Below are 15,834 nucleotides of genomic sequence, written 5' to 3'. Positions count from 1 at the left end.
AGTGTGTCTATATGTGCCCTGCAATTGGCTGGTCATTTCAGTGTTGTTCAATGTTGCTGTGTTTTTTCCTCTATAAACACCTACGCTGGTTTGGCAATTTGACACAAATTATGAAGGCAATATTAGATGCTGACCTCGCAATCAAATTGTTGTTTTTTGTTGAGTTTTTTTACTCAGACATTCATTTTTGTTTCAATTGTGTTTCCAAGCATCAGCACTGCTTCTGCAGAAACCATTTCATTTTCTTGTAAATCATTTCGGATTGTAATCATGTTAAATCAATAATGAAATCCATATTTCAAATGAATGTCGTAAGGATTTATTGATCAAGTGCTTCACAGTCTGATGGCGGGTGTAACCTTAGGGTGAAGGTCAGATTTAAGATTTGTCAAAGGCTCGCAGACATCTTGATTGGATTGACTTACTGTGGTTGTTCCAAGACTTTTTGCCTGGAGTTCTAACAAGCATAAGAGTAATAGGGCAGGGTGGCAGTTACATAAAACTCTCAGAAAATGCTTACGCTGTAAATGAGGTTATAAAATAATGTTGTTGCCCTGATTGAATTGTGCCCAAAGTCAAACTTCATGAATGAATGGATGTTGTTTCTGTGAGGGTGATGAGTTGGAAGGTTGACAAAAGGAGCCCTTTTGAAGATTTCAATTGGAATGGGAAAAAAAAATCCATCCAGGGGTTGATTGCGGGCTGAAATGAGGAAATGCCGTTGAGGTGCTATTCTTACATCAAATCAGATCATTTGGAGGATGACGTCTGAAAAGACAGAAGTTGAAAATAGCTTTGATAAGAGCTGAGGACAAATTGTGAATTTGAGTTTGCAAGTACGGATGTTTCATTGTGTAAAATGAGACTTGGCAACTTCCATTTCCGAAGTCATTTGCACCCCTTTTATACAAACACATCAATGTGGTGGTAGTGGTGTTTATGGGTGTAATAAGAAGCCAGGGGTCGTAACATTAACAAGATAACGTATGACATCTTGATGTTTTATAGTGTATATAACATGATACTTAGCTTTATCAACATTGCTATGGTTTTGTTTTCTTACACTATGGGGAACTTTTTTTTTTTAAAGGACTCTCCCCAAGTGAATCATGAGTTTTGAATCATGTTAAGCCAATGCGGCATATTGAAATAATCACCTATAGTCACAGCAAAATTTGAGTGAAAAAAAAACATGGTAAGAAATAAATCTCTCACATCATGTCTTGAAATAAACATGGTTTAAGGTTTCCTTTGTGGTACCAGAATATATTTATTAGGGGTGGGAATCTTTGAAGGTCTCACGATTCGATTCCGATTTTTGGGTATGTGATTCCGATTTCCGATTAAGAACGTTTTTTGGTTCAAAATTATTTGATTGACAATGATTTTTGCTTCAATTTAAAGATGTTCAAGGAATCGTAATGATCTACTCCAGTCTGACTCGCTAATGCTAATTAATGCTCTACTCGCTGCACTTTTATCACTCAAAAGAATGGCTCTACGCTGCAAAAAAACTAACAACTTTTATTGGAATAACTTGATTGTGAGTTTTTCCTTCTACTCTCTAACGTGGCTACAACTTAACAGTGTATCAGACCGCATAGAACCACACTGCCCCTAAGTGGCCAAATCGGGTACAACATGAACAGCGCTTCCAATAAAGGCACACACAAACAAGGCAAGACAGTATAAAATAATTTAAATAAAATCGATTTTGGGACATTTAAAATCAATTTTGAATCGTACTAAATGAGAATCGCGATTCTTATGAGAATAGTTTTTGGGCACACCCCTAATATTTATTGCTACTTAGTTTACAGTAATAGCAATCAATAGGATATTTCCCATTATACGAAAGACAGACTAAAACTGCATGATCATCTATTTTCCATCAACAGGAACAAATATCATCTTTTTATATTATTTCCCCAATCTTATTTAGCTTGACTTCCCCCGCGCTCTGATAGTGATTTAATTCCGTTTTATTCAAATGAAATCTATGCGATGGTGCTTCTGGTGTGAAGATTAATTACAAGCATTAATCTCTCTTCCCGTTTGGATTATGTAACCAAATGTCTTTCACTATAAGTCAGTGACAAACGGAAGCGTACAGCCGTGGAGGCGCGATCACGCTGAAAACAAATAAAAAGCGTATTTAGTATGTGCATAGTAAATGGGCGACAGGAAACACACAAACACGCACCGACAGAACAGAATATTACTTTTGACATAAATTGAGTGTCATTTTCATACACATGAAAAACAGTCTTGGTATAAAGAGAATTTTCCTTTCCCATCAGCCCTCACTACATAAGATGTTAGTGACAGCTTACAATATTCACATTTGATAGCTATAATGGTTTATGTGACTGCACAGTATATAGACTCATTCATTGCCTGCAGCGCTGTATGCAACATACTGCGGTACAATGTAAAGATCCTCAAATAACAAAGATGCTTGTTTGAGAGAAGATCTTCATTTGTACAAGCGATTGTATGTGGATGGAGCTCGACATGCTGCTGGCCACTGACTGGTTCATTGTGTGTTTAAGTAGCAGTGTGAAAGGGTTGCACAGCAGCACGGAAAAACACTGGCACCCCGGTTGCCAATGTGCCCATATTTGGAAGTGCTAACATAGGAGCCCACCGGGACGTGAACGCGGAGACTTTTGACACGAGCTCGCACCTCGGCGAGATGTATCTTTTGTCGTTGCAAAAGAATATTGCTCATTGTAAGAAATGGCTCAACAGGAATTTGGAGAGTTCCATCTGGTTTGTGAGCTACAATTGCCACCAAGTATATTTCCATGTATATTTCAGGAGCAGTGACTTCTTAAACACCTCACTGTATGTCAACTCTCGTGTGTGCTAAAGCTCGGGAACCCGATACCCTTCACCACACACAAAATGATCCATGCTAAGTGCAGTGTGATAAAGGACTCTTTTTTTTTTTAAATTACTGTAACAACCATTGTTTAGTATTCACATTATTTCCTCGTAATAAGATAGCAATTTTGATTGGTTGAACATTTGTCTCTCCTCTTTAGTTCCCTCCACAGATTTTCAGTCTGGGGACATGGATGCCATGGCAGGAGTTTGATTCTGTGTTTGGTGAACCATTTCTCCATGGTGTGTGAATTGCCTAGTACCTGGCGATTCAATTCGTATCACGATTTATAGGTCACGATTCGATTCGATACCGATTAATCCCGATGCGAATCTATATATTGATTATAGCGATTTTTTTTAAACTCAATTTTATAAAATACTAATCAGTAAACTTGTACATATACACTGTAAGATTTGTACGGAAATGTATTTATTTATCTGAAAATTCAGGTTGCAGTCTGTTTCATGTTTGAACAGCACTGAAATCAAATATTAAGGCTTAATGTTCCATTAATATAACATTCTTCCATGCTTAAAGTGTGAATCCTAACCCTAAGTAAGATGTGTTTTTTTTAATATTCCCATAAAAAAATGATGTTAAAAAATCGATTCGGCCGCATATCGAATCAATTCGAGAATTGCGCGCTGTAATATCACGATAAATCGATTTTTTCTAACACCCCTAATTTCTACAATTCTCAGTATGAGCGCATGTTTCTGCAATATATATTTAATTCATTTTGAGGCACATCTCAACCAGGGGTGCCAATAATTATGAAGGGCACTGTAAGTAAATAATGGAAATTGGGCCAAGCCCACAGAAGGGAGCGTTCCTCCACAAGTCTTCCTTCTAATGTAATTAAAAGAACTCTGGCAAAGGCTGCCAGTTCAGTAACATTGATAACCCTGGCGTCGCAACAAGCAAAGATTTTTAACAGTCTCGTAATGGGCTCACTAAAAGCCTCCTTAATTTGTTTTCTCCTGTAAATGATCAAAACTCCTTTTCTGTGACCTCAACAATGATTTTTATCACATAATGAAAGAAAATGCTCACTAAAGGATGAAAGGGGAAAAAAACACCACAGGCGACGGCACTCGGATGGACTCGAGGCTAATTGTGTCTGAAATGAGATTTGAAGCGGATTTCGCCATCCTAATTCCTTTATCCCGCTATTACGCAGGCCCTGTTTTTTGCCACGTGTATGTCAATCACAAAGTTATCATAGAGATTCAGATGATAAACCCATTAAAAAAACAACCTGTTAAATTCCTTCCTATTTACTTCCAAATTCACATTTGCGTTCTCATTCGCATCTGCATCTAATCGGTAGTAGGACAGGTTTCGGAGCAGGCGGTGATAGGAACTAGAACTACTTCCTGTTTTCTCATCTAAGAATCATGGGAATGTAGTCCTACTCACTGAGGTCCGCCACGCACAATGGCGCCCTACAACCAGCTTCCAATAGCTGTCGAAAAAATATTCGATAACAGTGAGTGCGTTGACCTGTTTAGCGCAGTTGAACAGTCGACCAAGATAGCATTTAGCATTAGCGATTGATACGCATGTCGGCTGTCTTTCACAACCACCAATGCCTCCCCACACCCCAACACAGTTCACTAAATCTGGCCTTGGTGTACGAAGCCTTTCAAGCTAGCTTAGCTTGTTAGATGCTAATAAAGAGATACGCTTGTTTGCAAGACATCACATCAAGTCTGAGTATAAAGTGTGATTATCATGTGAGAATAGTCGTAAGAAGGATCAGACTAATGTTGAGCGCTAATGCAAAATAAAACTTTTATGGGTATTTTGCTTCTGTTAACTCACTCGACCGCATGCCCTCTAACATGGAAGCCTTTCGTGCGCGGTGACAGCACGCGGAAAGAACCTCTAGATGCAACAAGATGGCAACAAAGCACTACTTTTATACCGGACAGGGCTATGGCCTGACTAAATGAAGTCCCTCCCGCCATCACTTCAACACCAAAATATGTCATATTGAATTTCGAGGACTACTGTACAAGACATAACGATTGAATGTAACAACACAAAGATACATACAGCTCATTTTGGTTGTGTTTCCATTTGGAAGTGTCAATGCGTGTGATACAAACAAACGTGCGAACGCACAAGTAAAGTAGTGATTATGATGTAGCATCTCCGGCTGTGCTGTCAGCAGGTGTGGACACCATGCAAACAGGAGGTGATGGATGAAAGTGGACGCTTTTGAAAGAAGGCGCCTGGGAGATGGAAAGGGAACAGGCTGCGGTCGCTCAAAGACTAATGGGCCGATTAAGAGCTTCAAGGGGGCGGTCGTTTAGTCGTCATGTGTGACTGAATGGAGATTCACTTCATTAATAAGCCCTGGCACTTTCCAGCTTTGTTTTTTTCCCCTTCTCTTGCTCTCTACAAAGCCTCTCCTTTCTCCGATTAATTAATGAAGAGAGGAAAGTGATGAGGCACGGCAAACGAGAAAAAAGCTGTGTCACCGAATTGGGATGCTTCATTGTGACTGTTAGCTATAAAAGTAAGTAGCTTAAGGAGGAATAAACTGCCATTTATGTTTATTTATTTATTGGCAGCTTCATATTGACAGAGATTTTAAACGTATAATACAATAAAGAAAATGAATGCCGCTCATTCCAGTGGTTGCATCATCACAAAAATGTTAATATTTGCAAGTCACACCCAATGGGTTGTTTTAATTGCATGTAGCATTAAGTTGATTGAATCTCAATTGGTTCAGGATGCCTGGCTGAAGTAACATTAAAGTACAACATTTTCTTGCAACACATATCCAGTCAGGGTTTGCCATAATACCCCATAAATGGCCAACTCAACACTATTTAAGGGTTAATATTAGTTATTTTAACGGCCTGTGAACATTCTCATTCATCCAAGTCCTTTCAATCTCATGGCATTGAATTGATCGCAACTGAAGTGTTCTGGCTGTCTGAGCAGACGTTTCACCTCTCACCTGAGGAGGCTTCATCAATTCATGCAACTAGGCTTGTTTAGCACTGCACCAACACAAGCTGGTGCAGTGCCTGGAACCTGGAGGGGAAAACTCACATACAGTAACATTTTACCCCTTATCATTCCTGCCATTTTTGCCGAAAACACCTAAAAAAAAAAGGTGCACCTGAAGTAAATTTGAAGCTGTTCTTGAACCATTTGGAGTATTAGCATAGTTTTGGTTTCAGAATCTAAGAATTTAAGTGCTAATGGCACTGAGTAATGGAAGTTTGAATTTAAAAAATAAAAATAGAATTATGTTCGTCTAATTATTTTTCATAAAATCTGCCCTGAAAATGAATGTAGAATGGTGTGTTGGACTGGAAAACACTATAGGATCAAAGTTTGAAGTCTTCCCTAGTTCCAGTTCAAGTTTGAACAAACGTGTGCCATTTAGGGGACCCTTGAAAGCCCAGGTTAAGTCCGATATATATTAAAAAATAAATAAAAAAACTGTATCTACATTTAGACATTATTTTGACTTGAAATTAAAGCAAACGCATCAAAGAGATGTGACGCGCTAGGATGTGCTGTGCCATGACGTTAGCGCAGCTGGCTTTCGGGAAAAAACACACACACAAAACTTATTATATAGTCGTATTGAGAATCCCATTGGCTTTTCAATATGTCAATCACCACGAAGCTTCGCTGTGACTGGTTCATGCATCGTACGAGGGAGGACCTTTTATTCACATTGTCATTGGCCATGACAGAGAAAGGAAGATGTGGACTGGCCCAATTCGGGGCGTCGTAATTAATCACATGACTTCCCTAGTTAACTAACAATTAATCACAAATTTTATATCTGTTCTAAATGTACAATAAAAAATATAGGTTTTCATACTCTTGTTAACAAAAGTAGAAATAAAATGTTAAACTAATAGAAATAGTTCAAATGAATTTTTGACGTCTATAGCCGTCAATGGCAGTGAATGAGTTAAAATGTTGGGTATCATTCAAATCTCAAGAATTTCCAGAAATCTCCAGAAAGCATCGCCTGGCTTTTCTTTTCTTTTTTTAAACAGGGGCGTTAAGTTGCTTTTTTTGTTGAAAGATGAATGACATTTACAACAGAACTCAAGACTTGGAGTTGAAACCCTGCCCCAAGTGTAGTAGTTTGACCTTCATGGGGTCTTCATTTGAGTCGACAGGTAAAACTCTCGATTGACCGGACGATCTACCTTTCCACCATCACAAAAAAATAAGGTGTGCCCCCGCGCCCTGGGGATAACCCAGGATATGCTGGGAAGGCTTTGGGATCCACCTGGAAGTGCGGGAGAAGGCAGGTCTGTACTTCCCTGCTCTAAATCACTCCTCTAAATGCCATATACTGCATAATACATCATAAAGAAAAACAGTACCATCTGCTGGATCTGGTGGGGAAAAAATCTGCTTGGATTTTTTTTTGAAAACATTCATAATGATGAAGGGTACTTTTTTAAAGTGTCCTTTGTCCAAGCTGTATAAAGCGAGATATTTCTACATTTGAGGCTTAAGTAGAAGATCCAGAATAAGTCACCCCCACCTGCTGACATTATTTTGTGTCCAAGGTCCTCAAGGACATGCATGAATAATTTAATCCATCCAAGTATAGAGACAGCAGGCCAATTAACTTGTTCAATTCAGATGATAGTTTTCCACAGATGGTTACTTGATGTTTAAATGCAACATTCAACAGGTTGCGCACGTCACTCCGTCTCCCTTCATAGGAGGGTTGTTGTTGACAGGTTGACTCGGTAACGCTGTTTCAGTGATGTGATTTACTCGCCAGAGTTGTAATAAGATCTTAAGGCTATAATGGAGCCTGTCATATCAAGCAGCTCATCAACATAATTGTCACTTCCAACTGTAATCATGTCCCGCAGCATTTCTCTGCGAGACGTTCAGCACGTAGGAGTGAGAGCTCAGCACTCGTGTCAAGGACAAAATCACAACATGGACCTCGCAGGTGTTTTGTACTGTATTTAAGGCATACTCTCTTAGAATAGAGTGACTTATTCAAAGGTTAACATGCTGAAGCAAAGTAAATAACAAATAGTATCCATGTAGAATACCTTATTCATTGATCCATTAGTCCTTAATGGAACGGTTGTCAGCCAATCACTGAAGGTTGATGTTCTCATTGCACTCAGTCCAAGTCCAGTTGGGTCAATGTAAATTTTTGTCTTTTGGAGTCCTCCTTTTGCACAGGCATCGCTTTAGTGTTGCCCCTGGCCAGGCGCTGCTGAGAGAGAAATCAAACTGTGGGAACGGTTAAAGTAATTGCCAAGCTGGCACATCCCCAGATACTCGGCAAAGACACTGCAGGCCCCTCAGAATGTTAATGTCCACCCTGAGCCGGCGAGGGTAAAGCTGTTTTGGCATATGCACAGACACAAGCAGGCAAAGAAAAGCATATGCGTGTGTGTGTGTGTGTGTGCGTGCGTGTGTGTGTGTGTGTGGGTGTGGGTGTGGGTGTGGGTGTGGGTGTGTGTGTGTGTGTGTGTGTGGGTGTGTGTGTGTGTGTGTGTGTGCGTGTACTTGTACATACCACATTGTGCGGACCAAAATACGTCTTTAACCAACAGATTGTGAGGACATTTTGGCTGGTCCTCACAATTTAAGACCTCTTTTTGAGGGTCAAGACTTGGTTTTAGAGTTTAGGTTTGAATTGGGTTATGGTTGAGGTTAGGATAATTTTTGATGGTCGGGGGTTAGGTGAAGGGGCTAGGAAATGCATTAAGTCTATGGATGTCCTCACAATTATATAAGTACAAGTGTGTGTGTGCGTGTGTGTTCATGACCTTCCTCCATGTTGTCCTTATTGGGCTTCTTCCAAATGTATGAGCTCTTAACGTCATCTCGTCAAAGTGAATTATGTTACAACATCCAGACATAAGGGTATCAGCACACTTTGCTTCTCAGTGACCCCTTTTTTTTTTCAGGCAAAACGAATGACTTGATTCTTTGTTTAGTGATATATTACAACTTTTATACAGATGCAGCACAAAGTGTTTCACCGCAAGGTTGTGTAACGAGTAGAACCAACAAGAGTAGCATCTTGGGGTCAGAAGTCAAAAGGGCCATTTTGGCTAAATAAATAACAAAAAATCTGTCTGGAAACGAAAACGTATGGATGTATTGTAACTTTTTGCCTCTCTTTCTTTTTTGGACATTTTCTGCCTATTTTCTGCCATTGATTTTATTTTCTGTTTTATTTATTTTTTGCTATCAATTTTCTGACATATTTGGCAATCAATAGTTTATGGTAATTTTGGGGGTTTCTTCTTTTTGTATAGTTACTTTTTTAATGTTTTGCTTTTCTGCCTTTTCTTATAACTTTTTTAGGTTTTTTTTTGCAATTCCAAATACATTTTATGGCAATTTTCTTCCTTTTGTTTTGGGGGGATTTAATGCTTTTTTTTCTTTCTTCTTTTCTGCCTTTTTTAAAATAAATCTTCAGACTTTTGGTGGGTAATTTTTTGCTCTTTTTGGACATTTTGTGGTAAGGCCTTCACCTAGATAATTAAGCTCTTAAATGTTAACAGAATAACACGTTATACTACCGTTCGCACAGCAATTATTCCATAAGAGAAACACATAGAGGGACATGCATAATTTTTCTAAATGTACAAAACTGAAAAATGTGAAGCAGAGGTTTATCATTACTTTGGTAATGCTAAGGGTCCATAGGGTTAAAGTACCCAGATTGTTCTGTGACTACGTTAACATGCAGTCAATATTTGGGTTAAGGTCAAAATTCACAAAGTTTCTGAAACATTCGAGATAACCCGTTTACATTTACATGTGAGCAGAATTATTTTTCTTTTACTAATAAGCATGGTACAAATAAATTTTGTATGCAACTAATATTTGATGTTCATGTTATTCACTCGTAAACAGCCACAAGTTACATTTTGTCATTTTTGTGGCATCCAAGGTAACAAAATGGGCGTGTTGCCTCAAGTTATCTATTTTATATGCAGCTTACATTTTTTCGATGACAAAAATGTTAAGCCAGTTTAACTAGCTTTATTGCATTTGAATAATTATTATGAAGCTCCACTGTATTAAAGTCATTTCCTTTCTTGGGTCTAATCCAAGCCGATTTGACACCAAAGGTACACCGTATAGACAGACAGAAACTGGCGACAAGCAAGCCACTTTAATCCCCATGAAATAAGGGGTTTTATCTCATGGTTTCATTTCATTTCATTAGGACACAAAACCAAACATGTTCTCAGTTATGATGGGTGGGTGGCGTGTTTATGTTTGACATTTACAGATTTCATATCACAATACGCAAGACCTGTGCTATGTACAAGGTGAAGGTGGAAAAATAAGTCCATCAGTAGTTGAAGATCTCTGCAGCACAAACGGCTGTAGAAAACAAACATGTAGGCTGTAGAGTGATGTGCCCAGGAAAGCCTTTAAAACATTTTAAATGGCCATGTTGCAACATTAATTCAGAAGATGAACTAGAAAAGATACATACTATAATCATACAACAGGTTTTACATTGCACTTTTGACCATCATCATACCTTTGGGTTCCTATGTTTATACAACAAATGCACTACACGTGATTTTAATGGACTATTTGAGCAAATACATCATCACTAGAGGATGCGTAACAAATTCTTTATTTAGCAGTACAAAACCCTCCACTATACTGATTTTGTGAATATAGGAACCCTGAGACATGTTTCGTAAGTGAAACTGGGAGTTAACAAATGGCCATTAAACAATTGAAATACATATAGTTTTTTTTTTTTTTACTACTGTTACAGGTTCACAATGCATTCCGTGAATTGAATATCTCCGTATGTTTTATTACAATTCATTCATTATCTAAGACATTTAAATACTGACTTTAACAATAATACATTGGAACCCACTGCCGCCCCATTACCTCTTGCAGGAAAAAACACTTGAGTTTTGAAAATGTTCTGTCGACGAACATTCTGTGTGTGTGACTTTAGTTTCAAAGCCACACATGGCTCGACTGAAAAATAGATATATTTGTTGCTGGTTATTTGTAGAAAAAACCCCACTTCTGTACAAGATGAACCCTAAAAAATTAACTATTAGCTTCCTGACACCAATAATGCGAGCCTTCCATTAATGTATCATTGCAACGAGGTACTGAGTTGATACCACCCAGAAGCACAGAAATCGTCCAAAATAATAAAAAAAGAACTGCTGAAAAACTGCCACAACACCAACAACAAAATTAGAAAAGGTTGCTGCTGCAAAAACGCCACTGCAATCATATCAGGTCAAAAAAGTTGCGTGCATTTGAGTGCTTTCGTGTTTTGGTGCAACGCATTTGTGTCCAGTAACTGCAGCACTCGCACCATCTTCCCTCCATTAGCACCCATCTCATTGGTGATAGATATAATAGAGGAGAGGAGCTGTTGTCTAAAACATAGTTCCCGGCCCCTCGTCCTGGGGGAAATGTGAATGCAGGAGGGTCTCCATGTAGGAGACGTAGCCGCTGCTCGGCATGTAACCGTCCGACATGTTCTGCGTGAGTGGAGGTTGGGGCGGGGGCGGGAGTGGCGCGGGGGACTGCGCCGACAAAAGGGGATCAGAGTTTAAGTGGCACTGGGAAGGGGCAGACGGGGGCATGAGTGTCAGGTCCGATGCCAAGTTCAACTCCGTCAAAACGTGGGACAAGGTGCCGCTCGTGTCCATCGGAGTAACGCTGGCGGATGCGGACAGCGCAGTTGATATCGCACTCATGGAGGACAGAAATTGGGAGGCCGGCAGTTTACTCGTCATTCTAAACTGCATTGCCGTGGGTGTTGCTACGGGGGTCCTTGGCTGGGGTGAAGATTTTGTCGGCATGGGGGTGATGGGGCGCGAGGTGGACGTGGAGGGTGCGGCATTTGTGAGCGGGGTTGAGGTGGACGGGAGGCAACGACGCTTGGCCGCTCCGGCTCCATCAGCTCCATCGGCTGAGTGCGTCTCCTCCTGGGATGTCGGGATGGCCTAAAACAAACAACCGTACAGAATTTAGGATACAATGCATCCATCCTTGTATTATCTCTACCTCTTGTTCAAGTTTAAACTCATAGAGAAACTAGAGGAAAGGTCGGGAGACCCCATATGGCCCCGCCCCTTCTTTAATCAGGCACGGAATGGGTAACTTAACTTTTGTTAAAAATTATGCAAATTATGTTTTTCTCTGATTTTTGTCTATGCAAATGAAACTCAGCATAATTTTCAAGTCATCAACTATTACAGAATAATTTTAATGTATTTAAACAAACCAATGAGAAAAAAATTCCCCCCCCCAAAAATAAAAACTGTTTTTGTTTAAATGCACTGCTATTAATCGGTGGCACATTGATATCCATATGAGCAAGCTTGAGGCGGTCCATCGTGATTCACTCTGGTTTAAATCCAATGTCACCACAAGCCTCTTGGCATCTGCCTCCGAGCTGCCCGGCGGACAAGGGAGTCCAATTTAACCACATCTCCATCACGCTTGATAGGTGGGCACTGGGTATTCTGGTTGATATTGTGTTAGTGGAATATGAGTTATGAAGCAAAATCCAGCCATATGTATCCATCTCAGGGGGCGGCCATTTGGCCACTTGCTGTCAACTGAAGATGACATCACAGTAGCTCAGGTAACAACCAATCACAGCTCAGCTCCAGAAAACAGGTGAGCTGTGATTGGTCGTTGCCTGAGCCCTAAGGCAACTGTGATGTCATCTTCAGTCGACAGCAAGTAACAAAACGGCCGCTCCCTGAGAAGGATAAATATGGCTGGATTTTGCTTCATAACTCATATTCTACAAATGTATTATTAATCAGAATGTGAGGTCACATATATTATGGTCAAGAAGTGTTTAAGGTCGACTACCACTTTAAGTTGAAACAAACAACGGCCACTGGAGAAATACTCACAAGACGTGCCCGGACCCTCTTGGGCAGTTCCTGGTCCAGTAGATGGATCTCGGATTGTTTTAGCAACAGCTGACTTTTGTCCTGAAACTCAACCTGCAGATCATAGTTAAGTGTAATTAATCTGATGGCATTACTTCATGTTTTCTCCCAAATATGGGCCTTCACATTTTCAAGGACAGTATTATGACGATTACATGCTCGTTCTTATTTACCTGGTAGAGCTTGTGGGTGTGTTGCTTGATAAAGGAAGCCTTGAGGTCTTGACCGTCAATGGTGCTGACCACGATCAACTCCCCCACGTCAGGAGGACCCTTACTTAGGCAGTCATGACTCTGAGGGAGAAAAGAGATCAATAAGGGGTCATCTTCAATAGAACTGAATCACTCACACTTCACTAACAAGTCTGCAGCGCAGTGTTATGCTTTTTAACTCCATTGTATGCCATTTTATTTTGCACTTATTACACAAGTCTACATTCTTTCAGGAAACTTCCGCTTGATCCTTTGATCTAAAACTACCCTTGTGTGTAAGGCACTCACTGTTACATTCTCCGGGTATATGTTGTCACAATATGATCCGTCGTCAAAGTTGACCTCGTAGAAGGTTTGCGTTGCCATGCCGATGATGGTACAATGGTAATACCAGCTGTCAGAGTTGCGACCAATTACCCTTTTACCCAGAGTATGGCTTGAGAGGGTTTTGGCTGGTGTCCGTGGCTGCAAAAAAAAAAAAAAAAAAAAATCAATAATAAAAACACAGCATTAAATACACAAATATGTAAGTCATTCATGGTCAAAAAAAACATTTCTTCAACATTCAATTGTAGTTGGTGTTTGCTTGCTGATTTCTGCTTCACAATGACACAATGAGGGCTCAAAACGTGACGTTATGAACGCTTTGCAGTCACAAGATTCCGAGATATTGCCTACTACCACAATCAGAGAAAATCAAATTTTCCATATTTAAATGAAAGAACAGCGATCGAATGAGAGCAAAGCTTATTTACATATATTGTGAAATCCAGCCATCTTCTCTCCATATAATTTTTGACCAAATACAATAACTTGAAAAATACATCCTGGGCATTTCTAACCAGGGATGGGCGAGTACCGATACCGGGTGTCTGTGACATTACCAGCCTTATTCTAAGGTATCGGTACTTGTGACAGAGGCCAATACCAGTATCAGTATCTTGTGGCTGTTTAACGATCAAGATCTAGAAATTAGAGGAACAGAAAATTGCCATTAATTTCTTTTATTTTTAGGAAAAATACTATATTTGAATATATAGTATAGGGTTTCTTTACATTTGTCATTTTTGGGGGGGAATTTTATGTAGTAGTGGTATCGGTACCAACTACTCAAGATTTGAGTATCGATATCGGTCTGAAAAAAAAAGCGGTATCGAACACCAATAACCAAAATTATCTTGCAAACCCAATAAAAAGGACCTCAAATATTATTTCACTTCTTGGTAAGGTAGACACCATATTTTATGCCCTCTTTATGATCAAAGATTGGAATTGCACTTTTTAAGAAGTGGGTCCCAGTAATTTGATTTCTAAGAAAAGTCTGTTTGCTTGCCTGATGATTCCGCTTATCGAGTCCTCTTATGAGGTTGCAGTTTCTAAAAAGTTACGTTTCTTTAGTCATGTGACAGGTATTTTCCAGACAATTCATCGTTTTATATCTCAACTACTTTTAGACAAAGTTGACCACAAATTGAGCACTGTAAATATTTTTATATATATTATATATATTTTTAGAAGCCATATACAGTGGAGGACCATAACAAAAAACAAACAAACAAATAAGTGATGCCTATTCAATAGAATCCCCCCCAAAAAACAAACAAACAAACAAACAAAAACAAAACAAAACCTCTTGAATAAGCAGGTCACATTTTTCACAAAACAAAAACCTGGAATTTCAACAGGAGAAGCATGTACTACGGAGACTTTATATCCACTGTAGCTTCCTGTGAGCTCCACAAGGTTCATATTTTACATTGAGTTAAGAGGCAAACTGTTGCTCTTGATTCAACTTACCTTCAAAGCCACTTTTTTATGCTTGTGACATTTGACGGACACAACGTAGGGCCAGTCGGCTGGAGTCATGACAACACCAGCAATTTGGGCGCAGGTGACGTGGAAGGATGTTGCGCAGTTCTCCTCTGAACACTGGATGCACGCACCACGGTTTTTAATGTCACTCTTGCCATAGCAGAACACGCACAACTATGATGAGGACAAAAGAAAAACATACAATATCAATTAAACATTTTGGGAGGATTTGTAACTGCCACTATGTGATTTCAAAGTAGGGTAAGTTTTCCCATCTCGACATCCTTTTGGGAGACTTGCATCACTTGCCCCATCACAGCTATTGCACAAGTTTGCAAACACTCCTTGGAGAGCATCCATTCTACAAATTGCTTCATTTCCCCCCACCATTGTGAGTGTTAAACCCACCCCAAGTCTACCACAATTCTGGCTTTAGCGGCAATTCGAGTCTACCTGTAATGAGTCCCTATTCCAGGGACATTTTTCCAATCACCAGAATCTTTCAGTGCCTTCGATGCTTTTTACCCGTCTCACTTCAGCCCAACAGAGATGCAGCTTTATTTGTACCTCAATCCACGTTTAACCAGAAAGCAAAACAGAAAAATTAAATGCCAGCATGTAACCAGGATGATAAAATATGTACCCGAGGGGAAATGTGTCAGGTCATACAGGGTTATGTTTTCAATACAGCCTATTTAATACCCTTAGGTTTCGCAATCATTATGTTACAACATACTGTCATGCCTTTCAATTAGAAATTGACTTGAATCGTTGCGTTATGTGACCCCATCATTTCTAAAAGAATATTCATTTTCCTCCTCGTTCCTTACACACTCACACTTGGCAATTCCTTTTATTTATTTTTTTTGTATCTTAAGTTTTGGGAAAAATTTAAAAGTGGCCAGCAGGGCGAGAAATATCACTCTAATTAATAAAACTGAGAAATATGGTTCATAATTTAATTTCATTCATT

The 15,834-nt window shown here is 39.5% G+C and overlaps 1 protein-coding gene across 1 annotated transcript in view; it reads right to left on the bottom strand.

The window, feature by feature from the left end:
* Positions 1-10,027: 10,027 nt before the first annotated feature.
* Positions 10,028-15,834, bottom strand: part of kdm4b (lysine (K)-specific demethylase 4B) — a 33,106-nt gene continuing 27,299 nt past the window's right edge. Inside the window, exons 18-22 of the mRNA XM_086089548.1 lie at positions 14,847-15,035; positions 13,338-13,514; positions 13,011-13,130; positions 12,799-12,891; positions 10,028-11,874 (exon numbers count right to left, since the gene is read on the bottom strand). Of these exons, the coding sequence (XP_085945674.1) occupies positions 11,302-11,874; positions 12,799-12,891; positions 13,011-13,130; positions 13,338-13,514; positions 14,847-15,035 (1,152 nt within the window). The 3' untranslated portion in view covers positions 10,028-11,301. The remainder of the gene's footprint in view (positions 11,875-12,798; positions 12,892-13,010; positions 13,131-13,337; positions 13,515-14,846; positions 15,036-15,834) is intronic.

This window comes from Leptonotus elevatus, chromosome 11 (assembly GCF_054856555.1).
Source record: "Leptonotus elevatus isolate MCC_2025b chromosome 11, RoL_Lele_1.0, whole genome shotgun sequence".
Lineage (NCBI taxonomy): Eukaryota > Metazoa > Chordata > Actinopteri > Syngnathiformes > Syngnathidae > Leptonotus > Leptonotus elevatus.
This window is presented reverse-complemented; position numbering and strand designations above follow the sequence as displayed.